Genomic DNA, 26541 nt, shown 5'->3' with positions numbered 1-26541 from the left:
ATATTTGCATGATTGTTGGTGTTACGGACATTTTGTATTTTAATTCATAAATTGAATTTATTTTTAAAAAAATTATAGCAGAATAAAAAAGCGGTTGACCTACCAGAAAAAAAAATTCAGAAAAAAAAAGTTTTCGAAAAACAAGAAAAAAAGAGTCAACGTCAGAGTCCGGCGGTCAACGGCGGCTGACCGGCGGTCTCCGGTGGTGGCGGGTCAAAATTGGGGTCAAAATTGAAATTAGGGTCAAAATTGGTTCATTGGTGAAATTAAGCTAAATTGGGGTGTTAATCATGAAATTATAGTTGAATTGGGTTTTAAGGAATTGGGGGTAATTTTTTGCCCTCAAACGAGGAGATCAGTTCCTCAAACCCTTTGGTCCCATAGTTGAAGACTGCCCTTTTCGGGCTAGGCATTTCAATTCTTGCTCATTTTCCTTTATTAAGAGGCAATGGAACTATCTTGCTCATTTTTTAGCTTCTCTTAATGTCTTGAATGTTTTAGAAGGGAACTCTCTTCCTTCCTCTACTTCTTTGGCCTTGGGTGCCTAATCATATTTTCCCTTCTTTCAAAAAAAATAAATTTAGGGTGCAAGTTGGAACGAAAATTTCAATTTCTGCTGGCTCCGATTTGAAAAGTTCCGATTTTGGAACAACTTTTTTCATTCCGACTTCTGAAAATTCGATTTCCGATTTTTTTGGATTGGAATTGGAATTCTATAAAATAAATCTGGAATTTCCGATTTCCGATCCGATTTAATTTCCGAAATTAATTCCGAAAAATTCCGATTGTTTTCCGAAAAATACAACTATAGATAATATATATTATATAATACTTATTTTCCGAAAAATACACCTATAAGTTTTTTTTTAGGATTTTGACATGATGAATTCTTTTTAGAAGTTTTATTTTATATTATGTTGTGCGTATTTTTATTTATTTTTTTGAACTGAAATTTAATAGTTATTAATTTTACTTTTATCGACAGGATGTTCTTATTTTTGGAAAATTATGAACATTTTAGAAAATCTCCGCTAAGTTTTGAAATTTTAAAGCTTGTGTGATTTCCGATTTTTTTTTTGAAATTCCGAAATTTCTCGGACTTTTTGGAATTGGAATGAATTTCTAGATTACGAAAACTTTAGAATTGGAATTGGAATTGGAATTGATTTTGTACTTCCAAATTTTTTGAAAATTTTCCGAAAAGGCAAATTCCGATCTGATCCATCCGACTTTCACCCCTAGCTATTTGATAGTTATATGTTATCTTAGCGATTTTTCTTCTTCTTGGTGCATTCTTCCTTTTTTGACTGCACTGTGATTATCTTTTAATGTGCAAGATGGAATAATCACTTTTTATTTATCACAAATAACCATATACATTATACTATATCCTAGAAGGAAAAAAATCCAAAATATGAAATGACTAAAATACCCCTAGGGGTTCTTCCGTTTTATTAATATAGAGAGAGAGAGAGAGAGAGAGAGAGAGAGGGGGTTATTTAAAAGACGAAAGGGAAAGAAAAGACGAGAAGGCCAAAGGGAAAGGGGGCCAAAGGGAAAGGGTGAAGACGATTAGGGATTGAAAGATTATGGAGAGAAAAAGACGGTACTACAAATCTGGGGATGCGAGGCCGAAGATCGATACGATGAACACACTAATCAACAAATTGGAGGAGGTGGTGTTGATTAATACGGAGGTCGAGAATAAATTGGAATTGGAATTGGAATTGAAATTGAAATTGGAGGAGAATAATACGAAGAATAAATTGGAAGTGTCGAATCTGATAATTGATATACGCGAACAACTCAAAATAATCTCGGTGGAGAAGAAGGGGATCGCTCGTAGGCTTTTCAGGGCGGTATGTATGTTCGTCCCCCCCCCTTATTTTTTTAATTTTTCTTTTTATTTCTTCGAATTAATAATTTATTTTAAGCTTCAATTTTGTCGTATTTTAAAAAAACTGCAGGCCGTCGGTGGACGTAGACGGCTCGTATATGATCGAGATTCCACATCCACCGAACTTCGTAATCGCAAAAAAGCGCGATTTCTTAACAAATCCGCCAAAATTGCATTAGGTTACTATCGCAAAACAAATGTATGTTCTTTTTCTTTTTCTTTTTGTGTATTTTAAAAATACAGTTTCCAAAAAACACATATTATGATCATCTTGCTTCAAAATGTGGAGTTTGAATGGGATAAAACAAACGGGTACAAAAGTGATAATATTCCATATAATATCGAACATTCCACTATATTTGAAACTGAATTTATAGTTGAGGGGTGGTTGTAATTATCCAAACGGAAGTGGGGTTTTCGTAATTTAACCATGCCCCAGGGGTGGTTGTTTACTCATAGAATAATTAATGAGTTATTGCTTCGTTTGTTATATCTGTATGTATGTGTGTGTGTAGCTGCTGCCCAACGAATGCTCGGTGGTGGACGTTATCAGAGCAACCGAATATCCGTGCATGGGCGGCTATCTATTGTCTTTGACGTTTACAACCGCCACACTTAATTCTGAGGAACAACTCAAATGTTTCGAAACAGTAATTAACTACGGAATCGATCGAACTGAAGTAATATCTGTTCAGATTGTCCCTCTTCCTGTTACAGGTAAATTTTTTTTTTTTTTCAATTCAATCTTTGCTCTTCTTTTATGATTTTTCATTTTTTTTTTTTCGTCTTTTATATATACATTTACATATTCGTCTGTCTTTCGTACAACTTCAAAATTTTGAATATTAAACAAAAGAGGCTTATGTTGTACGGAATTCCAGTCTGTTTTTAAGTAGTATCAAATAGTTATCGACTCCGATAACGTAGGAATTCCAATCTGTTTTTAATCATTAATAGACCTGGTTCACATAACTTGGATTGCAAAAAGCATCAAAATATCCAGTCCACGTCAGAATTAGAAAATGCTGATACAATCGAATTATCTGTTCGGATCTAGCCAATTAGATGCAGAAGACAATCAACTCTTACTGCATTTCTAAAATGATACCGGCCCAAAAATAATCGACAATGAGTTATCCGGTCTGTTGTTCCTCTATCAAGACCTTTTCTAATTATCTCTCAAAACTCAGTCCTACTTTCCAATAATTTATCTAGAGTCCAATAACCAATAATTATGAAGTTTTCATCTTTCTCTCCATTCATTAACAAATTACAAAAATGTAAAAGAATAGCGGCGGCAAAAAACAGAGAGAGAAAAGAAAGAAACACACCCGGGCTAGTTTGAGGTCATCCAAAGACTGATCGAGGCCATCATCAGTTGTGGTGGTGGTGCCATTAGATACCGATACTTTAGGGGCACTCAAGAAAGGGGGACGCTTGTTGGAATAAGTGCAAAGGGAGAGGCTGCAACGAAAATTCAATGGTGTTGAACTTGAAGGGTTTGCGATGATGAACCCATTCTGCGATGTGCTATTACTATTACTACTATCATTGCTCCCAAAATGAGGAGAGAGAAACGAAACAGAGGCGCCACCGAAAACAGCCATTGATTGATTGATTGTTTGATTGATTGAATTTCAAAAGCTTCAATTGTGGTTGTTAATGGCGGTTTGGTTTGGGATTAATTACTATGGGAACTGAGCTCATTCTTCCTCCAAAAAACCTCAAAATGAAAGTTTGTGTTTGTGAATGTGTGTGGTTTTGGTTTGCTTATGATGATAACACAGAGACGATGGTTTGAAGTATTTGCACTTTCTTTTGTTTCGTTTTATCGAAATTTTAGCAGCTTTGTATTGTACTCTTTTTCACTTGCATTTAACACCTTCAAGGATTTTTTTTTTTTTTAATTTGCAGATGATTTTAGTCCAGAACCTTCTTCTAGTTCAGAACAGGAAGATTGCTAAGCTGTGTTGCTTGTCATCTAATCGGGTTGTGAACTACATTATTTATGTTTCTGGATTTGGGTTGTAAACATGAATAGAGACAATTGATAACTGGATAATTTTGATAAAATGGTTATATCGTAAATAGATGCGAGATTCAAAAAGCGGTTATATCATAATTTCTACCAGTTTAAGGTTGTTTTTTTATGAATTACGTGCTATTCTAGTTGCTTTGACTAACATAAACCGGATTTAATGTTGAGAAATAATTTTTAAAATATCTATTTCCTTATCCTAAATAGGTTCAAGATTCAAAATGCGATTAAATCATAATTTAGTACAGGTTGAGAAATTATTTTCTTGTTTAAAATTATTTTTTGGTCAATTAGGACGATATTTATTGCTTTGACGAAGGTAAACTCGCTTTAATTTTGAGACATAATTTTTAAAACTATTATCTCGTTATAGTAAATAGATTCGAGATTCAAAATGCGGTTTAAATCATAAATTTTTCGTGGTTAAAAATTACTTTTGTGTTCAAAGTTAGTTTTTGGTAAATTAGGACGATTTTAATCGTTTTAAACAACATAAACCCACCGTAGAAACGTAAATTTAATATAATTTATATTATATTAAATTGAATTCCAAGATTATAATTTATCTTGCAAAATAAGTCGGTTAATAGGAATTTAAAGAGAGTCAATCAAATCGCGCCACGCCATCAAGAAAGACTTTTTGTAGGCAATAGACACCATGCATATTGTTTGCCATCAAGAAAGACTTTTTGTAGGCAATAGACACCATGCATATTGTTTGCCATCAAGAAGACTTTTTGTAGGCAATAGACACCATGCATATTGTTTGCGACAATTGATTGACAATTTTAGAAACACATGTATAGATTAAGTCTATGAAATTATTCATTTATTCGTTAGTATGAAAATTAATTTAACTCCGCAGTACTTATTTTGGCTACTGAGATGAAATTATACATTGTCTCTATTCATGTGCAGTCTAAAAGTGTTGAAGGATCGTACAATTCATTTCTCGTAAACGTTTTATAGTGATCAAGGTATGTTTTATAGTGATCAAGGTATTGGTATGCATCAAACAATTTTTAAACAAAGAGAGGGCATAGTATAACAGAGAAATTCATATACAACTAACCATATAAATGGAAAAAACTAAAGATACAAGCTCTCTCAATTAATAATACAGTTGATCGAAGTATGAAATAGTTCACAAACCGAATGCAGAAACATAAATGTAGTCACAACCCGATTAGATGAAAAGCAACACAACTTAACAATCTTCCTCTTCTGAACTAGAAGAATGTTCTGAACTAGAATAGCCTGCAAATATAAAAAAAAAAAATCCTTGAAGGTGTTAAATGCAAGTGAAAGAGTACAATACAAAGATGCTAAAATTTCTATAAAACGAAGCAAAAGAAAGTGCAAATAATTCAAACACTACGTACATATCAATTAATTGAAATATATGCAATCGCAATAGACTGTGGAAAAGACAAAGCACAAAGTCACTTGAATGCATGAATATAGAAATTATTTAACTAATTTTGTTTACGAATATGGTAAATATGATGTTTCATGATGCTAAAAGACATAATTTTCTGTTCAATTTAGAGAGATACAAGTACAGTACATGTATAATTTAATAATGCTCAAGGTGTTCAATTAATCCAAAGTTTAATGTTTAAAGAACATGGTATCTGAGAAGCGGAAGCAGTGAATTGGGGTACTAATTGAACAGTTTTCAAGCGACGTTTTATTCAGCACACGAATTAGAACAACTTAATGTTGTGAATGTAAGAAGGAGGGGGGATAACTAAAAAGTCTCTATCAGTAACGGAATAATCAAACGGCGAAGTAACAAATCAAGTCATTTGCATTTCAAAGTAAGGATTTTCTAATTTATGTCTACCATGAAGAAATTGAGTCCGTCGTGGTCAAAAAGAAGGTGGGGATCGATTCATCATTAAAGAGAAATTATGAGCAACAATATTTGAAATACCACATATTAGTGCCAAGAATTTTTATGAAATACCACATATTAGTGTGAAACAAATGATTACGCCATCAAACACGAGCAATGCAAGGACTCAAACATAACATTCAGGTTAAAGTATCTCACCAACTCAAATAAGCCTCTTTTGTTTAATATTCAAAATTTTGAAGTTGTACAAAAGAAAGACGAATATGTAAATGTATATATAAAAGACCGAAAAAAAGAATATGAAAAATCATAAAAGAAGAGCAAAGATTGAATTGAAAAAATAATTACCTGTAACAATTCGAACAGATCTGACTTCAGTTCGATCGATTCCGAAGTAAATCATTGTTTCAAAAGTTTTGACTTCTTGTTCCTCAGAATTAAATGTGGCGGTAAACGTCGAACACAATATATAGCCGCCCCTGCACGGAGATTCGGTTGCTCTGATAACGTCCACCACCGACCATTCGTTGTGCGGCAGCTACACACATACATACAGATATAACAAAGGAAGCAATAAGTCTCGGAAAAAGGAAGACAATAAAAAAAACAAATTAAAAAAAAAAAACATACATTTGTTCTGCGATAGTGACCTAATGCAATTTTGGCAGATTTATTAAGAAATCGTGCTTTTTTGCAATTACGAAGTTCACCGGATGTGGAATCTCGGTCATAGACGAGCCGTTTGCGTCGATCCACGGCCTGCAGTTTGTTTAAAATACGACAAAATTGAAGCTTAAAATAAATTATTAATTCGAAGAAATCAAAATAAAAATAAAAATTACATACCTTAATGAAAAGCCTACGATTGATCCGCTTCTTCTCCGCCGCGATTATTTCGAGTTGTTCGCGTATATCATATATCAGATTCGCCAATTCCAATTTAATATTTTTCTTCTGTTCCGTATTATTCACCTCCTCTTCCAATTTATTATTCACCTCCACCTCCTCCAATTTGTTGAATAGTATACTCATCTTATCGATCTTCGTAATCGCATCCCCATATAAGTAGTAGCATCTTTTTCTCCCCATAATTATCTTTCAATCAATCCCTAATCGTCTTCACCCCTTTCCCTTTGGCCTTCTCGTCTTTTCTTTCCCTTTCGTCTCTTAAATACCCCCCCTCTCTCTCTCTCTCTTAAAACGGAAGAACCCCTAGGGGTATTTTAGTCATTTCCTATTTTGGCCGTTTCTCTTTTTTTTTTTTTTTTCTCCTTCTTCTTCTAGGATATATATGGTTATTTGTGATAAAGAAAAAAGTAATTCCAAAAATTGAGAGATTGTTATAGAAAAACCCACTAGCTATTAAATTATCAAAGTATAAATATGTATATTGTAAACAAACAAAATAATATTGCTAAAGGTACTCTAAAGAAAATGATATATGCTTGCAGAAGGAAATTGCATTCGAATGAGGCTGCCATCTATTTCACATTGCCAATGCATTTATTTATACAAGAATTTGTACAAGCTTTGTCAACCAAAAACTAATTTATGTCTTGACAGGTAGCATCATGAGAAGCTTTATTAGACATGTCATGCTACATGAATACTTAATCTATAAGCTATCAAAATGTTGAGTCCACATGATGAATATGAATAGATATACTTCAGTATTATAATACTCCTCCTTGGACGAAATATTATAATATCGGCTGTAAACTAGATGAGTAGAAATGTATATATGTCTCGTTAAAAATCTCAAGCCGAAAAACCCAGTGGGATAAAACCGGTCAGAAGGAAAAAAGAGTGCATAACTCAATCCAAGCCGTGTGCATATGATGCCTCGTTAAAAACCTTTGCTGGAAAACCCAATGGGACAAAACCAGACATAAGGGAAAAAGAGTGCAGCGCACTATTGCTCCCCCTGAAATTGAGCAATATATAGCTTCTGAGATGGCCCGTCGATCGTACTTCATATTGGCTCATCTCATTCCAATAGCGTATACCGCCATTTATTTATCTGACTCTTCTCTGCATTATATAATCTGCAATATCACAAAACGTTGTTCATTATTATAATCATCGTAAACAATCTATTGAGAAATTGAGAATGTAAAAATGGAACATGCGAGTTAGATTCCATGAAAAATACAAAAAACATGAATTTTTTTTTTCTTTGATAAATTTACTGTACTGAAATCGACTACAAATGACTATAGTATATACTACAAGTTCTATAGCCATGTATAGTTATATGTAGCCATGACTATACGCGACTATATATGCCTGTATATGACTATATATAACTGTATATTCACCTGACCCAAATTACCCATCTAAGTAACCACTACTGATTAAGTTTATACTACTGACAAACAAAGCTCTCACACTTGAGGCATTTCGGATCATCTTCAAATAAATACAAAACATAAATGACATATAATTTATAACAAAAATAAACAAGATAAGAGAACAATTTTGAAAACCTTACATAGAAAAAAACATCCACTATATTATCGGAAAACATGGACACACATTTTGTAAGAGAGCGAAATTCACCAAGACATGCGAAAAAAGAAAAAGAATTTTGCTTCAAATTTGAATATGCACTCACACTATCACCTACTAATATATATACACATCACCAGCATATACTCCTCACATAACTCATACATGACTACATGCTACTACATAAGTTATATATAACTATATATTACGACATGTTACTACATATCCATATATAACTATATATTACTGCATATTACTATACGTGACTATATATGACTACCAAAAGATTCATATCATAATAGAGCTTAAGGAATTATTATCAAGGATAATAAATAACTTTTTGGAGCTGTTATAAACCTTGGTTCAAAATCAACAAACTCGACTGAACCTGAATATTCAGTCAACGAACCAACAACCTGCAATTTGAGACATCATTAAATCATTCATTACTCAAGAGAAACTACAACTTTGTGCCAGCAGAAGATATATAAAATAAAATATAATAAAATAAAATAAAAGGTGAAGAAAAAAAAACTCTCTTTTTAGTTGAACAACCTGAACAGAACCATCAATTAATTAATTAATTAATTTCTTCAAATTCTTAAACAATTGCAGTACCGAATAGAGAAAGGAAAGCTGAAAATCCAACTTCAAAAAGCAGCACACAAAACCGATAAAATCAAATCATTCAATCAACACTCATAAAATATTCTCCTCTGCAAATTCTCATTAATTTTCTAATAAATTTGATTCTCGTTGATTAATTACCTTCGAAGGAACCGACTTGTTGTAGGGCATTCCTAGCGACAATGATGACTTCGGGGCCGATGCCATCGCCGGGGAGAAGAGTGAGGGTGTAGCCTTTTCGACGGCGATCCGCGGCGCAACGGATGGTGGAGAGTTTGGGTTGCGCTTCTTCTTCCTCTTCTTTGTCGGTGCGAGATCTGGCGAGAAAGAGTAAGAAAGAGGGAGAGACGAAGAGAGATGAAGAGAGAGGGAGAAGCCAGATCTGGCGAGAGAGGGAGAGAACGGCACGGTGTGGGAACGTGTGAGTGAGAAGAGATAAGATTAGGAGATTAGGACATAATTGAATTAAAACTAAAATGGTAAAATAGGTACTTCAAGTTGTCCAGGGGTGTCTCACTAATTAAGATCATAATTTGGGTTTTTGACTAGGAAGGAAATATTTATTGGGCCTCCTCATATATATTTTCAAAATTAGGGGGTTATCACTCATTTCCTCTTAATATAAATTGGATTCTATTAATTTTTCGACATGTAGCACTCTTAAGTCTTAACTGATCTTAATAAATTACGCTGATTATAATTAAGGTTAGAGAGGTTACGAGTTATGCTTTTTTTTTTTTCAGTTATTAAAATCTTAATTATATTTTTATTTAAACTATCCATGTGTCAATCATCCTATGGCATCCAATTTTCCTATTAAAACAAGCTATTCGGTCCAAATTTGCACCCATTATTGAAATATCTATATCTATATAGATATAGTTCACTTTCCAATATTAATCAGCCATAGCTTATCTTGTTCATGCGTGACTTGAGAGTTAAGGTAAAAAATGAAAAACTATCACTCTAAGCTCACATGTGAGTCTGACCAAACACTTCAACGAACGTCCCATTGACCAACCAACTTGCCCACATTTAAAGCAAACCATGGCGGAGTCAGTATAGTGACAGCGGGGCCATGACCCCCATAATAATTCTCGAATTCCTAATTTTTATGTAAAATTTAATAAAATTTGTGTAAAATTAACCTTACCTCCACCCCCTTATGAGTACAGTTTTAATGCATTCGCCCCGCAAAATTAAAATTGTCTCTGATTGATATATATATATATATATATATATATATATATATATATATATATATATATATATATATATATATATATATATATATATATATATATATATATATATATATATATATATATATATATATATACCAACACCATTATGTATGTGTGTTTTTTGTATGAGTTAATAATCAATAAAAATCTAACTAGCATGGAAAAATTAATCAACGTCCTATACATGAATGACTGTATTTATTTATGCATTATACACTTTTATTTTTTTTAATGAAGAATTCGCAACCAACTATATAGGTGCTCTGAGTAAATCTATACTCTCGCATAATAGCGTGTAAATCATACGAGATAATGCATTACAATTTAAGAAATACTAATGTGAGTACCCATATATAATTTATAAGTTTGTAAGAAATGTACATCTACAAATATAAAGTATATATATAAGATCTCCTATCCAACCTTATAAGGGTGGAAATCGGAACATAATTTTTAAAATTCCTTTGTCTTCTATCTAACAATTTTGTGACTTTGCAATAATATATTTAATATTTTTGGATCATAGGCGGGATTATAAATAATTTTAATTTCTAATTGTATTTCAAGTTTCAAAAATATTTTTAAAGTTTTTTTTTTTTTTTTTTTTGTAATTTTCAAAGATATATGTCTATAAATCTATATTATATTATTATTAAAAAAAAAATATTCTAGACGTGAAAATTGAAATAGAATTTCGGAATTTACCGATTTTAACTTTATCCGATTTTTTGTAGAACATTTTTTTCTCCATTTTGGTTACCAAATTTCGGAATTTTGAGTTTCTGATAAAAATTTGGAAGAAATTGAACTTAATTTTTAACTCTTGGTTTGTTTTTAAATAATACTAATTTCGATATGATGCGTTCGATTCTCACCCATAGAGCCAAAGAATCATAATAAAGGCGTGTAATTTGTGAACATGATCTCGTACTAGTCTCTCCATATTGTTCGACGAATTACATATAAAATAAAGGAGGGTATACTATAGAAGAATATGTAAGTTTAAAGCAAAAGCAAGAAATTAAAGTGTGAAATATGACATGTATAAATTTGCAAAGAATATTCCGTGAGTGCACAATATATATATAGAGATACAAGAAACTAGTGTTTTGGGCATATATATAACAACTTTAATATATAGATATAGGCAAAAAATATGATGAGTCTTACAAGTATGGGGAGCAACGGGCGACCGTCGACCGATGATAAGGAAGAATACGAGGCATCAAAAACGGCGATTGCAACATATCAAGAGAGAGAAGAAGAAATTGAGAGGAGGAAAATGGAAGTGAAGGAGAGGGTTGAGTCTCAGCTCACCCGTGCCGAGGAAGAAACCAGACGTCTGGCTCAAGTGTGGGAGGTAATAATTAATTAATTAATTAATTAATTAATTAATTAATTCACTTTGTAATTTTGTTTAGATTTATCTCAAGTATATATGAAGAAAAACAAAATATTGATATTTTAACTATGTTGCTTATTTAAATTCAAAAAATGTTAAAAAAAATTGATTAAAATGTATATGATAAAATCGAGTCAATTAGATGAAAATAAGAATATTATTCACAAACATAGAAATACTCTTTTTCGTTCTATTTTAACTGTCGCTTTGGGGGAACTTTTCATCGATATTGTTTGTCACTTTCCAACGATGAATGTGTCAAATTCCAATTTTGCCCTCATTATTCCTAGTTTATTTCGAAATTTGATTCTTACAAAATAAATCGAACAACTAATGGAGAGAATTACTGGACAGATATATATTTTAGTCATATTGTATTTTCTTTCCTAAGATCTATACATATTTATTGATTTTTTTTAACTATGCGCGCTGAAATCTTAAATGACACGTAATTTGAAAACGAAAGACGTAATTTGATATATTAATGTTTTTTTTTTTTTTTTTTTATAATTTTGATATATTAATTTTAGGAACTAGAAGTATTGACTGATCCAATGAGAAAGGAAGTTGCCACTGTGCGCAAAAGAATAGACTTGGCCAACCGAGACCTCAAATCTATTGGACAAATCTGCCAAAAGAAAGTAAGATTTTTCCTTCAATTTATTTTAATTTTCTCCATTTTACGCAACTGAAACGATATTCGCGGACGAAAAATTGATAGGTCACAGAGTAATTTCAATATTTATTAATTATTCGTATTTTAAAATTTTACTTTATCTCAAACTCGTTCAACAATTTTTTTTTCTTTCTCTCAGACGCTAATTTTCGACTCATAGGATAACATATTTGAGGTGAATTTTATATTTTAACGATTCTTGAATTATGCATATCTGAAATAAATAAATAAACGAATTATGCTATTTCCGTGTTGTTCAAAACGGACACCGGTTTTCAGTTTCTAATTTTTTTTAGTTCTATGTTGTTTAACATGGAATTCGGAATCGCAGATAGGTTTTCCGTATTACGTAGACTAACACGGAATAACCAAAAAAACAATTTTTGGAAAAACAAAAAATTGACCTGGAAATCAAGATACTCGTCGTCCATTTGGTTTATTGTCGTTTCCTAGTTGATAAAATCCGGAAAAAACGTAACAATTTGCAAGATTGAAAATGAGAGAATTTGTTAAATTGTAAGAAGTTTTTTGAATTATATTGAAAATTACTCTGCAACTTATCAAAAGACTTTTGCGACTATCAAGCCCCTTTTACTTAAACCCGTATTTAAATTAGAGAGTGAAAAATGAGACGAGAAACACTATTATTGCTTATTATTTAGCTTTTTCTCTAAAATAAAAAATAAAAAATAGGGGCCAAATCGATAAATATGTATGTAATTGGGCAGGAAAAAGAATATAAAGAAGCGATGGAGGCTTTCCAAGAAAAAAACAATGAAAAATCTCAGTTGACCACTGCCCTTATTGAGGTACATAGTTAACCTCAAAACATTACTATATTGCTTCAATATTTTTTAATTCAAATTATTTTACATGTGTAGGTTTGATTAATTAAGAATGTGATTTATTCTGCCCACCTATTATTTTTTACCTTTGTTTCATTTTTTATTTATTTTTAATTTTTTTAATTTTGTGGTGATAACTATTTTTTTAATTAATTACAGCTGGTGAATCAAAGTGAGAAATTCAGAATGAGGAAGCTTGAAGAACTCAGTAAGATTGTAAACTCAAACACATGAAATGCACTATAATTGGCCTGTTGGTCACATTCTCTGCGTTATCTGATCTCCATTAATTATTATTCTACTCTTTATTCCACTTTAATTTTTAATTTTCGTTTTATGCATCTTAATAAGATAAAGAAAAACATGTTCTAGCTATTTATGCATGCAATGGAGTCAATTTTTCATTTTAGGGGAAATGAAGATACCCCTCAAAACAAGTTTCATTCGACACAAGTCTCGTTTTTTTTTTCTTCTTTTGTTTACCTATTTGACGTACCCCGTACTTAACTCGGGCCATAAATTTGGATGGGTGAGCTAAACTTATCTAGGGGTTCAGGGGTAGCGCTCTGCCCCGAATTGTTTTAGGAATATTTATGCAAAACTTTAACTAACACAAATAATTAAATACTTACAAACATTAATTAAACAAAAATAAATTGATATAGTATGTACAAATATGATAATTAGAACTCCGTAAAACAAGAGATTGAACCGGTGAGTAAAATTGTTTTAAAAAAATTAAAAAACCCGAAATAGATAGAAATTTGATTAACTGAAAATAAACCCATTGAGAAGAACTATTTTTTTTTTAGAGTAAAGAAGAACTATTTTTTTATTTTATGTTAAATTGGTTTTATAGCGGATTTTATATAAATTTTGATAAAATATTTCGTAGGATTAATTATCAAAGTTGATTCCAAAAGTATACATAATGGTTTATTTTTTAACGAGAGCCAATACATAAGTAGTTCTAAATAAAAATAAAAATGCACTATATATATATATAAAGGACGAAATGCGCTGTGCCCTCTAGAAACTTTTTGTTTGCACACTCTCCCCAATATAAATTAAAAAATAAGACTTTCCCCCTTTCAAAAATTTTATACTATTTTGTCCCAAATGGGACTTTTCGGCGTATTTTTCACCAGTTTTTTCCTTCAACTTGAAGGGTAGTTTTGTCATTTCACCAACCCCACCCAAATATTATAACTACCACCAGTACCGACATAATTACGGCCAATTTCTCCTGCCTTAACATCTATGTCAGAAGCAACGCCTCAACTCTGTCGGTCCCACTGTCTAAATCCGCACTTGATTCCTTCCATAGTGCATTGGTGGTCACAGGTCAATCTCCACGAAGCTTAATGAGGCACACCAATATGATGCCGCCCACCGCCATGTGGGTTACGACACCAGCGGCGCCGACCACCGTTGTTTTCGGCAGCACATTCTAAATGCTCTTATGACCGCAGCCGATGGCGGTGGCAACAATCCCTCATCCTCTGGCCCATCCGAGGCAGCCTAGATGTGCCCGTTAGCCAAACCCCACGGCGGCGACGACAGAAGAAACACGGTGCAAGTGCTGTTGCATCCGACAACGGCCTCGATTTCAAGGCGAAAGATCCAGCCCATTGCTGCTTGAATCGATATTAATGAGGCACGCGGATATGATGCCCTTCAAGTTGACGGAGATATGAAAATACAGATGAAATACGTTGGAAAGTTCCATTTTGGGCAAAGTACAACTATAACAAAATTTGGAAGGGTGACTCTCATTTAGGGGGAAAAGTGTGAAAACTAAAAATTTCTATGGGGTAAAGTGCCTTTTGTCCTATAAAGAGAAATAAAGGGCGAATTGCATATAATCCCAAAGAGAAGGACTTAAATGCACATATGTGCACCAAAAACAATTTCGCAAATAGACCCATCTCCAAGCTTTTTTTTTTTCCTAAAATACCCCTTATGATATAATTTAAATCACTTTTGTCCATTAAATTCTAACTTCACCAATATTGCACAATAACCCCAAATTTAACAAATATATAACATTCCCCCCATTTTTAAAATTAAAAAAAAAAATCAAAAAAAAATTCCCGTAATATTTTTCTAGCCGGTCGACTGCAGTCTCCGACGTTGCCTGTTATTATTTTTTTTTTAACAACCAAGACAGTAATTTTACTGTCTCATACAGTAATATTGCACTGAGACAATAATATTACTCTCACATACAGTATAATTATCAGTGACAATAATATAGCACTAAGGTGGTGTTTGCAAATGCTTTTCCAAAGTGATTATGAGCGGTTTTTGGTTCAAAATCAGGTTTTTTGATACATTAAAAAACTCATAATCACTTTAGAAAAGCGTTTGCAAACACCACCTAAGAGTTTGAGACAATAAAATTATTGTACGAGACAGAAATATCGCAGGCTGAGATGGTATTATTACTGCCAGTAAAATTACTGTTTGAGACAGTAACATTACAGACTACGACATAAATATTAATATTAACAAGTAGTAACACATAAATATTACTGTCTCAGACAGTATTATTAATATTGACACATTAGTATCACTGATAGTTAAGAAAACACATATTTAAAAAAAACTAAAAGTTAACGCGGGAGACCGGCGGCTGTCTTGCCGAAAAAAAAATGGAATTAAAAAAAAGTCAACATTGAAAGAATTTTTTTTAAAAAAATATAAGTCAACGTCGGAGTCCGATGACCAACGGCTATTGACCAGTGGTCACCGGCAGTGTCAGTCAAAATTGGGGTATCTCTAACGGTATTATAAAATTACTTAGGAAAACTACCAGTGACAGTGACAGTGATTTGCACAGTTTAGTTATATTAATAAACAACAACTTAAGTAAAATAAACTGAATAAAAAACTAAAACAAAATTAGATGCATCCCACATCACATACACAACTTACAGAGACATCTTAGAAAATTTATTTACAGAGCTTAGTTTTATTAATGAGCAAAACTTCTAGAAAAAAAATATGTATTTCATGTAGTTTTACTACGAAGTTTGAGCTAATTAGAGAGCGGAAGCTTATTTGAATAGCTTAATCACATAACTTAGTTACATTGATGGTCAACAACTTAGTTAAAATAAAACAAAGAATACTTAAATCTCGTGCCTACATCACCACCAACATTACCAACACCACCAGCAAACAATTTTTCGTATTTTTCCTTTTTGGTTTCCGGGATTATCATATTACAGCCGGGAAAGTGTAACAAAAATTGTATGTGTGCGCGTGTGTGTGGTTGCGTACATGTGCACTTGGCAGAGTTTCGGCCAAAGTAGCGGAAGAGAATGGGGTGAAGCAGATTCGACGAAGTGCTGATAGTTGGATGAGAGTGCAATTAGATTAGACAGAATAATGGCGAGTCAAAATAAAGAACATAGAACTTTTAGCAAATAACAAAAAATCCAATTGTATTATTGCCCAAAGTATCTAACAAATTCTCTCATTATAAATACAAGTATTTTGTGTCGATTCAACTCTGTCAAAATATAAATAAAATCCATTTTGAAATGCATTCATCTAACCACAATTCAAAATTAGATGACACGTGTCCAAAAATGCAGGGACCAACATTCTTCCTATGAAATGAATTAACGGCGAGTTTCAAAGTTTGTTTGCACTGGCCGACGGCTATTGAACAACTATTAACGGCGAGTTTTCCGTTTGTGAATGTTTAATTTGTTTTTCTCTTTTCCAATGCCCCTGTTTTATGTATTATAAATCATTGATTTTACTGCCCTGTTTTGCACATATAAACAGCAAGGACATTTGATAATTATTTTCACTTATTTAATATAAATGATTTGTTGTTTTAATTTTTTTGTGCTTGCTGAACAAACAAAAAAGAAAAAGGAAGAAAAAAGAGAAAAAAGAAATGGTTCTGTTGTTTATAGTGACTGCATAAAATTCATAATAATTTGATACAAATAATTATTCCTTACTAACAAATTTCTACATATATATATGCAGAGATATGTCAAGTCATCAGTACTTGTACATGATTAGAGACATAAACGATTCAACTGTGTGGTGGGATGCTAAGGTCGTAGTATACGACAAAACGCACCCCCGTCGCGCATCGTCCAGCCCGCGTCTATACCAACGCATAACTTTCATGGATACACTGGTACGTACGTATATTGTATGGCTTACTGTTTGTATCTATGTACTAGAAAGGTATCTATGTACTAGAAAGGTGTACGTGCGTGGTACGTCGCTGTGTTAATTTTCCTGTATATTATATTTTGGACCAATTGCACTTTGTTCCCTAGAAATTTCAAAATTGGCACTTTCCCACAAGAATTTCAAAAATGAGCTGTCCTTTTGCAGAATATGTTTATGTTTCATTTTGTCCCAAAATCAAACTTTCCACATATTATTTCACCGGAATTAACAAAATTCCATCCACTCAAAGGTTATTACCGTCATTTCATATTTCCCACCAAATTCAAGCCGTAATATTATTCTCTTTTCTTCCACAACAGTTGTCAAAAACTCCACTCTCATTTCACCAAACAATTTCATAACACAAAATTAGGGATTTTTTTCTCAGGGGAAGTTGTACATATTGTAGTCCGAAAATTGTGAGAATCTTTCATTTTTTTCTTCGATTAGAAAGCTATCCCGGTTTTTCCATCACATTCGTTAAAAAACTCATGAGGGAACGAACTCAAAATTGGACACAAGTAACGTATGGTTTCAATTCAAACAATGTGTATGCAATTGTGAGAATACAAATGCATCATCCGTACATTAAAGCTCTCGCTTTGGGTGAGAAGAATCGTAATTTTGGAGAGAAGAACCCTATTTTTTAAATCCTAATGTTTGAGTGGACGGATTTGTCAATTTCAGTAAAAATATACGCCGAAAGTTTGACTTTGGGGCAAAATTCAACATAAATATATTATGCAGGGGACTGTCTATTTTTTGAATTTCTAGGGGGGGGAAGTGCGATTTTTTAGAATTTCTAGGGGGCAAAGTGCAGTTTGTACTTGTGTTTTTCTACATTATTTGTCTTTTATTAAATATTATTTTATATTTAAAACATGATGTAGATATTTTGAGATAATAATTATTCCTTCCATTGTATTATAAACAGGGACAAAAAGTTGATGCAACAATATTCGGAGACGACGACATTGCTTTTTTCGACCACGCATTCAACTTGCACGAAACGTATATAATCAGTAACGCGTGGGTAAATTGCATCTCCGAAAAGTGCTACAATAGACACAACTATCCGTATCAATGGATCGTTGATATAGATACGGAATTTCGTTTGGAAGTGTCCGATCCTATCCCACGTTCCCTCCTACAACATCACTTTACTTCTTTCTCCGACATTCATACCCTCATCGGCAATGAACATTTACATCTTGGTACGTAATTTATACATGTTTTTTGTATCTTCGATATATTTTCTTTGTAATAACTAATTCAATAATGTATCTAACAATGTATTACAATTATAGATATTCTTGCTATAGTGATCGACCGAAAGGAACCACGCTCAGTCTTTGCAAGAGGCGGACTAAATCACATTAAAGAATATGTTTTGCTGGATCAACAGTTGCGTACCTAATTCCTTACATTTATTTAATTGTCTCGAATTTTATAGGATTTTAGTTAAATTTATTTATTTGTCGGCTAATAATTATCGTTCTATATGTAAACAGGCATAAAGCCGTTGTGCTAACTTTGTGGAACGTCGTCGCTGAATCGGAAGGAAATGTCATCGACACTTGCATAGACACCCTCCCAATTATACGAGCAACTGCACTTTTCGTCTCTCCATATTACGGCACGTTTCTTTACTCCCCCTATATTATATTGCTGCACTTTTTTTTTTCCTAAATAAATAATTTCTTTTATTTATTCTTAGGTGGATCTCTCGGCTCAACAATGTGGACAACTCTTGCGGTGAATCCACAAATTCCCGAGGCAGTAGCTTTGAAATCGTGGTACTAAAACACTCGTCAGTAGATCAAAAAACCGCCACTTGTAATATCCTATTTATCGTACATTGCAATACTTCTTGTATGCCTATTCGCAGGCGACAAAATAACATGCTCGCTATAGCAAAAACCGTAAAAGGAAAGCAACACTTCGATAAAATCTCCTCAATTTCGGACATATTTGTCAACACGAAGGTGAATGTTGATCGATGGCGTACAATTTAATTTATCAATTACCGCAACAAATTATCTTCTATTAATTAATTATTGCCTATGGTGGCACACGTTTAATTTATTGAAGGTTGACGAATTCGATGTCAGAGTTACGGCAAAAATCACTCGGCGTAACCAGAAAGGATTCTATATAGGATGCGGAGAATGTCGTTCCGCTGTTAGTGCAGATTACAACTACAATTACACTTGCAATATTTGCAAGAAGAATACTACTGCTACACCACAGTATGATATAGATATTTAAAAATGATAAAAATAGCTATTTTAAATTAATATTATTCACTAATCACACGTGCATTAATGCAGCGAAAGCATTCTCCTAACCGTTACCGATCCCAGTGGCTCGTTGGATGTTATCGCCTTTGGAGAACAGGCTGTCGAGTTTACACGTGCGAATGACGTAGCCTGCATGGAGATGTTCGACAAGGTAAGCAAGAAAATCGCTCATATATATTAATAAAAAAATAAATAAATAGATAAAAAAATTCGCAACGTATATCTCATCCGTGTATTCATAGCAGGGCCTTAAACTTACCACGGACGAAATTAATACGACACTCGGCAAGGCTTCTTTTCTGATGAAAATCAAGAAAAAGAAACGGGAGTTTCGAAATGCAGTTGAATTCCAATACATTGTCATGAAGAGTGAAGGTAATTTCTATACTTCGAATTGAACCACTAACATTTTGACACGTGTTAATTATTTTAACCCCCGGCCCTCTCACCTTTGTTTGTTCTCTGCTATTGCAGTTAACACAGAGGCTGCGGCATCTTCCAGTCATTAATTCCCTCCACTCGCATGTGTACATATTTTTGTATAAGGCCACTTTAGTTTTTCTTTTTTGCAATCGGGACCCCTGACGTAAAAAAACTCATCATTAGGTCCCCTAACTTGGGATTTATAGATTTTAATTCGTACATTTTTATCATGTTTATATGAATTTGTTTAATAGACGACGCGAGATTTTTTGCAAGATTTTTGTAACTTCGGAAGATTAAGTGCATGTTTTGTATTGTTTATAGAGATGCAAATTGGAACGCAATTTCAAATTATTTATATTGTTTTACATATAGTTAATGTAGAATAAATTATATAAATATATACTAATTTTAATATTATAAAAACGTATTTTAGAAATCAATTTTATAAATGCATTAGTTAATTATGTTGTATGAAAAATTGGAATTAAAATAACAAGAATTTAAAAGAAATGAGTTCTCAAAAAATATTCACCTCCAGTCATTATTTTTTTATTTTTAATATTGTAACTGAATAAATATGTTCTGCTTTTTAAATGAATAAATTATGTTTTCATAAAACCCCATGTGTTGTAGAAAATATGCACCAAATTCCCCTATGTTGAGATAGATCATAGAAGTTGTATAAAATCCTCTCATTAGTTAACAGAGTCAACTATTAATGAAAAATGGGAATTCATGCAAAGAAAAACGAAATACGTGAGGAGTTTTACGTAATAAAACAAACATAGAGGGGTTTGGTGCAGATTTTACTTAACACATGGGGGTTTTATGTTGTTTACCCATTCATTATTCGCTTGAAAGTTTATGTACAATAACCGTTTAAAAAACGGAAGATAAAAGATCTTTGACGGGAATGTGTAAAAAATAAACTGTAAAGGTCATCATTTATCTACTAATTTTATCTCACTCTATTCGTACCTGCTTAATGTGATTATTGTTATTCTTGTGTGTGTGTTAATATTAATTCATTATACTAATCAATGTTACCTAATTGTCCTTCAAATCTTACCTATTCAAAGGACATTATTGGACATACATAAAATGGAAGAAACCACCTTAGTATTCATACTTTTATAAGAAAAAAGTATAGAAAAGTTCGAACTAAAGCTCAAAGAATCACAAATTGCATTTTCAATCAAAGTATTTTCTAATTCCACATACATTCTTCAATTCCATTCATTTAACTTTCATTGAACATTGAAAAAGAGGCCTACAAACCATTTTGGCCTTCCGTATCGAAAAATGAAATAACCGATAGTAGTTCCAAATATAAATCCACATCCATACCCCAAAACAACCGCTTGCCAAACAAAACCATCGAAAAAGCCGGAATCATCACCTTGTGGTAATATTGGAGGCAAAGGCCGTACCTCGTTTCGTCCGCACATTTTTGTCAATGGAAACCCACACAATCCCGAGTTTCCCATATACGAACTGTTGTCAAATGTAGGAAATTGACCAGTACTTGATTGAGGTATCTGCCTGACAAGATTATTAAACGAGAGATTTTACAAAGAAAGAAATGTGAGACTTGTTGTTAAGTGTATATTTTTACACTTTATCGTATCTTTTTATTTGAGCTTTTGGTGTGTTTTAACGATAATTGGTGCTTAAAAAGTTGATTTATTGTATTTTAGGTACAAACTGAAGAATTGGAAAAGTATGGGGTCAAAACTGCAATTTTGGCGAAAATATGGGTCAAAAGTGAAAATATCAAAATTCTGAAGATTTAAAGCTGAGACCCCCGTCCCAGTTTTAGTGCAAATTATGGGACCCCCGTCCGAGACTCCGAAATTGCGCAGTAAAGGGATTTTAATTGCACAAGGAAACTGCCTTCTTCCCCAAGTTCTTCACCCTATATAAGACCAATCCAAGCACACAATTAGGGATCTTTTTTTACGCAATTTCAAGAGCAACAAAGCAATAACGAAGACGAAGAATTCGAAGATTCCAAGCAAAGATTTATCGTCTATGATTTATTTTATTTGCGTTTTTGCTTTAATCATGAGTAGCTAAATTACTTGTTTCTAGGATTTTATTTGGAACCCTATGTGGGATTTATGAACCCAATTCTATGATTTTATGCAAGTTTTAATTCCGGATTATTTCTTCTACTTGTTTTATTAAGTTCATGAAACTGGCCACTTTATGCGCTTTTATGTTATTGTTAATCGCATGAATCGGAAGATCGGGTTAATAATTAGAACTGTGGTAGAAGAGCCTTTGTGGTATTAACATAGGAATATAGTTAATCTCTTAGGTAGCCATTATTGAGATTTGTGCTTAATGCTTTGTTCTAGAATTAATTGCATAGGAATATAGTAATTGAATCTAGAGTATTAGAATTGTAATACACGCGGAAGCGAGTTATGATTATTTTAGCATCTCAGGTTAATAATCCGGGTTAATTGCTTGCATAATTGAAGGAATTGGGGGAGTAATAATCACATAGGGGGAAGAATAAAATCCTAGGCTTGTCTACTTTGATTAATCTTCGTATTTTAAACTGTTTTCTTGTTTTTGCTTGTTTTTAATTTAGTTTAATTTAGTTTATTAATCCTTATTCGACTGTGTAGGGTGGGCTTGATAATAATTGGTAGAATTTAGCGTCTAGGATTAGATAATTAAATATTCCCTGTGGGTTCGATATCCGGACTTAATTGTCCACTATATTACTTGTACGATACGTGCACTTGCGTGTAGGTTTTCGACCAACAAGTTTTTGGCGCCGTTGCCGGGGATTATTTTAATTATTTATTTTATTCTAGCTCTAGATTTGAACAATTTTCACGATTCACCCATTTAATTTTCGTTTTATTTTATTTTTGTTGTAGGTACGTTGTATGCGCAGGAGACTCGATCTTGCTAGAGAACCGTTTGATCCCGAAATCGAACGCACTTTTCGAGCCGCTAGGAGACTTCAACGCGCAAATAATATAATGGAGGACGAAGAACGCAGGGCCGCGGGTAATTTACTCGAGGCCAACGGAAACCAAGTGCAAGACCCTCCCCCTCAACTTCCAGCACAACCAGCAGTTCGTCCACGAGCACTTCAAGATTACATAATCCCAACTCTAGACGGATTCCGCCCGAGCATCCAATATCCACCCATTGAGGCGCATAATTTTGAGATCAAGCAAGGCCTTTTGACGATGCTCCAAAATAACGGGCTATTTAGTGGGTTGGCAGGTGAAGATCCCCATCTTCACATTGTCAATTTTCTAGATACCTGTAATTCCCACCGTCAAAACGGCGTTTCCCAAGAGGCGCTTCAATTAATTCTCTTCAAGCACTCCCTACAAGGAAGAGCTCGCCAGTGGTTGATGTCCCAAGCCCCCCACTCTATCTCGTCGTGGCCTCAACTCCTCAACCTTTTCATGAAAGTCTATAGCTCACCCGAGAAGGACGAGAGAATCCGACGAGAAATTCATAATTTTGTCCAAGAGCAAGGCGAGCAATTATATGAGGCATGGGAGAGATTTAAAACTCTTTTGCGGCAATGTCCAACACATGGAGTCGAACAATGGCGGCAAATCCACATCTTCTACCAAGGGATTAACGAGAATGCACGAACGGTCTTAGATGCATCAACCGGGGGAAATTTTATGAGTCAATCGATACCGGATGCTTTCATCATGTTGGATCAAATTGCACAAAATCGGTTTGCCAAGTCAAGCGAGAGGACGGTTAGTGGTGCCAAGAAAGTTCCCGGAGTGTTGGAGTTAGATGCAATTACGGCCCTTCAAGCTCAAGTGACCCAAATTGCTCAACAAAATCAACTCCTTCTACAGCACATCAAAGCAAATCCACCACAACAAGTCCAAGCCGTTGATTCTCCATGTTGTGAAATTTGCGGTGGAAATCACTACACGCTCCAATGCCAACAAGATGTGGAGTCGCTCAACTACATCAACAATGCGCCTCGCCAATTCCAAAATCAAGGGTGGAGATCACAAGGGCAATATGGAGGAAATCAACAAGGCCAAGGGTATCAAAGACCTCAAGGTCAATTTCAAAATCAAGCCCCTCCTCAACAAAGCTATCAAGGCAACAATCCACCGGCCCAAAAATCAAATACGGATGAGATATTGGCCCAATTCATGACCGCTACCCAAGCCTCGCTGCGGAATTTGGAGAATCAATTCGCTCAATTCGTTGTGAATCAAGAGAAACGTCCGGCGGGAGCATTGCCATCGAATACGGAAGATCCTCGAAATCAAAAGTTCGAGACGTGCCAAGCTATCGATTTCAAGATCGAGAAAAAAGAAGAAATTCAAGTCAAGCCGCAAGTCACTGTAGCCGAATGGGTCGAGCCAATCCCATATCCACAAAGATTGTTAACGAAAAAGATCGAGGTCGAGACATGCCAAGCAGTCACCTTGAAGAACGGTAAACAATTGGAGGAAGCCCCACGAAAAGAGAAGAGAAACACGGTAATCGAGAAGCCGAAAGTGAATGAGGAAAAAGAATCAATTCATGAAGAGCCACCATCAACGGTGCCTTCGCAAGTCCCTCCAATTCCTTATCCTCAAAAGTTTATAATGAAGAAGCTCGATGCCGAATATCAAAGATTTTTGGACAAGTTGAAGGAAATTCGCATAAATATTCCTTTCATTGAAGCACTTCAAAAGATGCCAAAGTGGGTGAAGTTCCTCAAGGACCTCGTGAAGAAAAGTAAGAAATTGCAAGGGAACGAGATGATCCAACTCACGGAGCAAATTAGTGCAATTCTTACTCGGCCTCTTCCACAAAAGCTCGGCGATCCAGGTAAGTTCACTATTCCTTGTACTATAGGAGGTAAAAATTTTAGATCGCTTATTGATTTAGGCGCTAGCATTAATCTTATGCCTTATGCCACTTTTAAAAACCTTGGGTTAGGAGAAATTGAACCAACGGCTATAACTCTTCAATTAGCCGATAGATCTTTAGTTTACCCAAAAGGTATTTTAGAGAATGTGCTAGTGAAAGTCAATAAATTTATCTTCCCTGTCGATTTCGTTATACTTGATATAGATGAGGATAGGGAGATACCTCTTATCGTAGGGAGACCGTTTTTAGCCACGTCGAAAACTCTCATTGATTGTGTTAGTGGTGATCTTACAATGACTGTGGATGATCAAACAATCAAATTCAATGTTTTTAGTGCTAATAAAAATCCATATGATAATAATGATTGTTTTGCTATTGAGCTTATGGATTTTACAAATAATGAAAAGTTTGATGTTTCGATCTTGGACAATGGGAAAGCATCTTTGAGTGCAGGAGAGGATGGCGGAAACGGGAATCGGACGGAGCAAGTTTATTTCATGGACTCACTTTTAAATCCTCGGAGAGAAAGTCATACGAGTCGAGGTCTTAATGACGATGAGAATGCAAGAAAGAGGTTGCCACCAAAAGGCTCGAGAAGGTCACGAGAGAAGGATGAGTCAAGCTATTGTGGTCGTAAGGAGAAAATCAAAAAGGAATTGCACAAAGGACAATTGGTGTTATTGTGCAAATCCCGTCTTTGGTTATTTCCAAGGAAACGCAAATCAACGTGGTCGCGGCCGTTTATTGTCCAAGAAATTCTTCCTCACGAGGTGGTCAAAATAAAGGAGCGCGATTCAAATCGTACGTTCAACGTGAAACGGAGTCGGCTCAAACCGTATTGGGAAGCGAGTGAAGAATGCCAAGTGACCTCGGTCACTTTTGCTTGAAAATAACGAAGCAACGTCCGGCTGAAGACTTTAAACTTAGCGCTTCTCGGGAGGCAACCCGAGCTTTATTGTTTTCGTAGTTTTTCTTTGTTTTTTTTCATTTCGTTTTTAATATCGTAAGCATGCATTCTAATTTATTCATTTGAATTTTACTTTTCAGGGTCGAAAACATGATTGGGGGTCGAGTCGGCTGTTCGCAAAAAAAAAAAAAAAAAAAAAAAAAAAAAAAATTTTTTGCACCACTGCCTGTGGGACGGCCGTCCCAAAATATGCCTAAAATGTGGGACGGCCGTCCCAAAACCAGCAAGAAAAACAAAATTCGGACGGCCATCCGAAAATCAGCACAAAAACCGGGACGGCCGTCCGACTATTTTTAGGGCGTTTTAACTTTAAAAAATTAGATTTTTTTCCCCATTATTTCCTAAACCCTCCTCTTTCCTTCTCTCAAAGTCTCACACACAAAAGGAAGCTAGAGAATCAAACCAAATTCTCCAAAATCTACTCTTTCAAGGCACGCCCACAAGGTGTTCGATAATTTGCTCCAACCAAATTTTGAGTTCGATTGTCAACCAATTCTTGCCGAATCTATTCCAACCTCTCTCCCAACTTTCTTGTCCAACAAAAGAAGCCGCACGAGTGAAGCTTCATCTTCTAAAGGCAAAGGAAAAGGCAAGAAAAGTGCCACCAAAACGACGATTCATCTTCCAAAGCCGCTCCTCAAGCCCGAGACGACCCCGAATCCTCAAGCTCCCGTGCCGATC

The 26541-nt window shown here is 34.2% G+C and overlaps 3 protein-coding genes and 1 long non-coding RNA gene across 5 annotated transcripts; 3 read left to right on the top strand and 1 right to left on the bottom strand.

The window, feature by feature from the left end:
• Positions 1-1468: 1468 nt before the first annotated feature.
• LOC148769985 (uncharacterized) lies at positions 1469-4047 on the top strand. The gene is made up of 4 exons (XM_088819711.1): positions 1469-1859; positions 1968-2096; positions 2413-2614; positions 3812-4047. The coding sequence occupies exons 1-4, from the start codon at positions 1590-1592 to the stop codon at positions 3859-3861; spliced, it is 651 nt and encodes a 216-aa protein (XP_088675837.1). The 5' UTR covers positions 1469-1589; the 3' UTR covers positions 3862-4047.
• A 907-nt stretch (positions 4048-4954) lies between these two features.
• Positions 4955-6986, bottom strand: LOC148769984 (uncharacterized). The gene is made up of 4 exons (XM_088819716.1): positions 6640-6986; positions 6424-6552; positions 6142-6331; positions 4955-5192 (listed from the first exon to the last, which is right to left on the bottom strand). The coding sequence occupies exons 1-4, from the start codon at positions 6880-6882 to the stop codon at positions 5143-5145; spliced, it is 612 nt and encodes a 203-aa protein (XP_088675842.1). The 5' UTR covers positions 6883-6986; the 3' UTR covers positions 4955-5142.
• Positions 6987-11227: 4241 nt separating this feature from the next.
• Positions 11228-13599, top strand: LOC148769983 (uncharacterized). Of its 2 annotated transcripts, XM_088819717.1 has the most exons (4): positions 11228-11532; positions 12105-12215; positions 12979-13059; positions 13255-13595. In XM_088819717.1, the coding sequence occupies exons 1-4, from the start codon at positions 11329-11331 to the stop codon at positions 13327-13329; spliced, it is 471 nt and encodes a 156-aa protein (XP_088675843.1). In that variant the 5' UTR covers positions 11228-11328; the 3' UTR covers positions 13330-13595. The 2 variants fall into 2 exon arrangements, with proteins under 2 accessions (XP_088675843.1, XP_088675844.1); XM_088819718.1 differs by lacking the exon at positions 12979-13059 and having other exon boundaries at positions 13255-13599.
• Positions 13600-17747: 4148 nt separating this feature from the next.
• On the top strand, positions 17748-20094 carry LOC105957272 (uncharacterized). The gene is made up of 4 exons (XR_016031773.1): positions 17748-18512; positions 18606-18702; positions 18810-19547; positions 19629-20094. It is a non-coding gene; the product is annotated as an uncharacterized LOC105957272 (long non-coding RNA).
• Positions 20095-26541: the final 6447 nt, after the last annotated feature.

Source organism: Erythranthe guttata, chromosome 6, assembly GCF_056151865.1.
Source record: "Erythranthe guttata isolate IM_541 chromosome 6, IM_541, whole genome shotgun sequence".
Taxonomy (NCBI): domain Eukaryota; kingdom Viridiplantae; phylum Streptophyta; class Magnoliopsida; order Lamiales; family Phrymaceae; genus Erythranthe; species Erythranthe guttata.
Note: the sequence above shows the minus strand (reverse complement) of the source record. Positions and strands in the feature narration are given on the sequence as shown.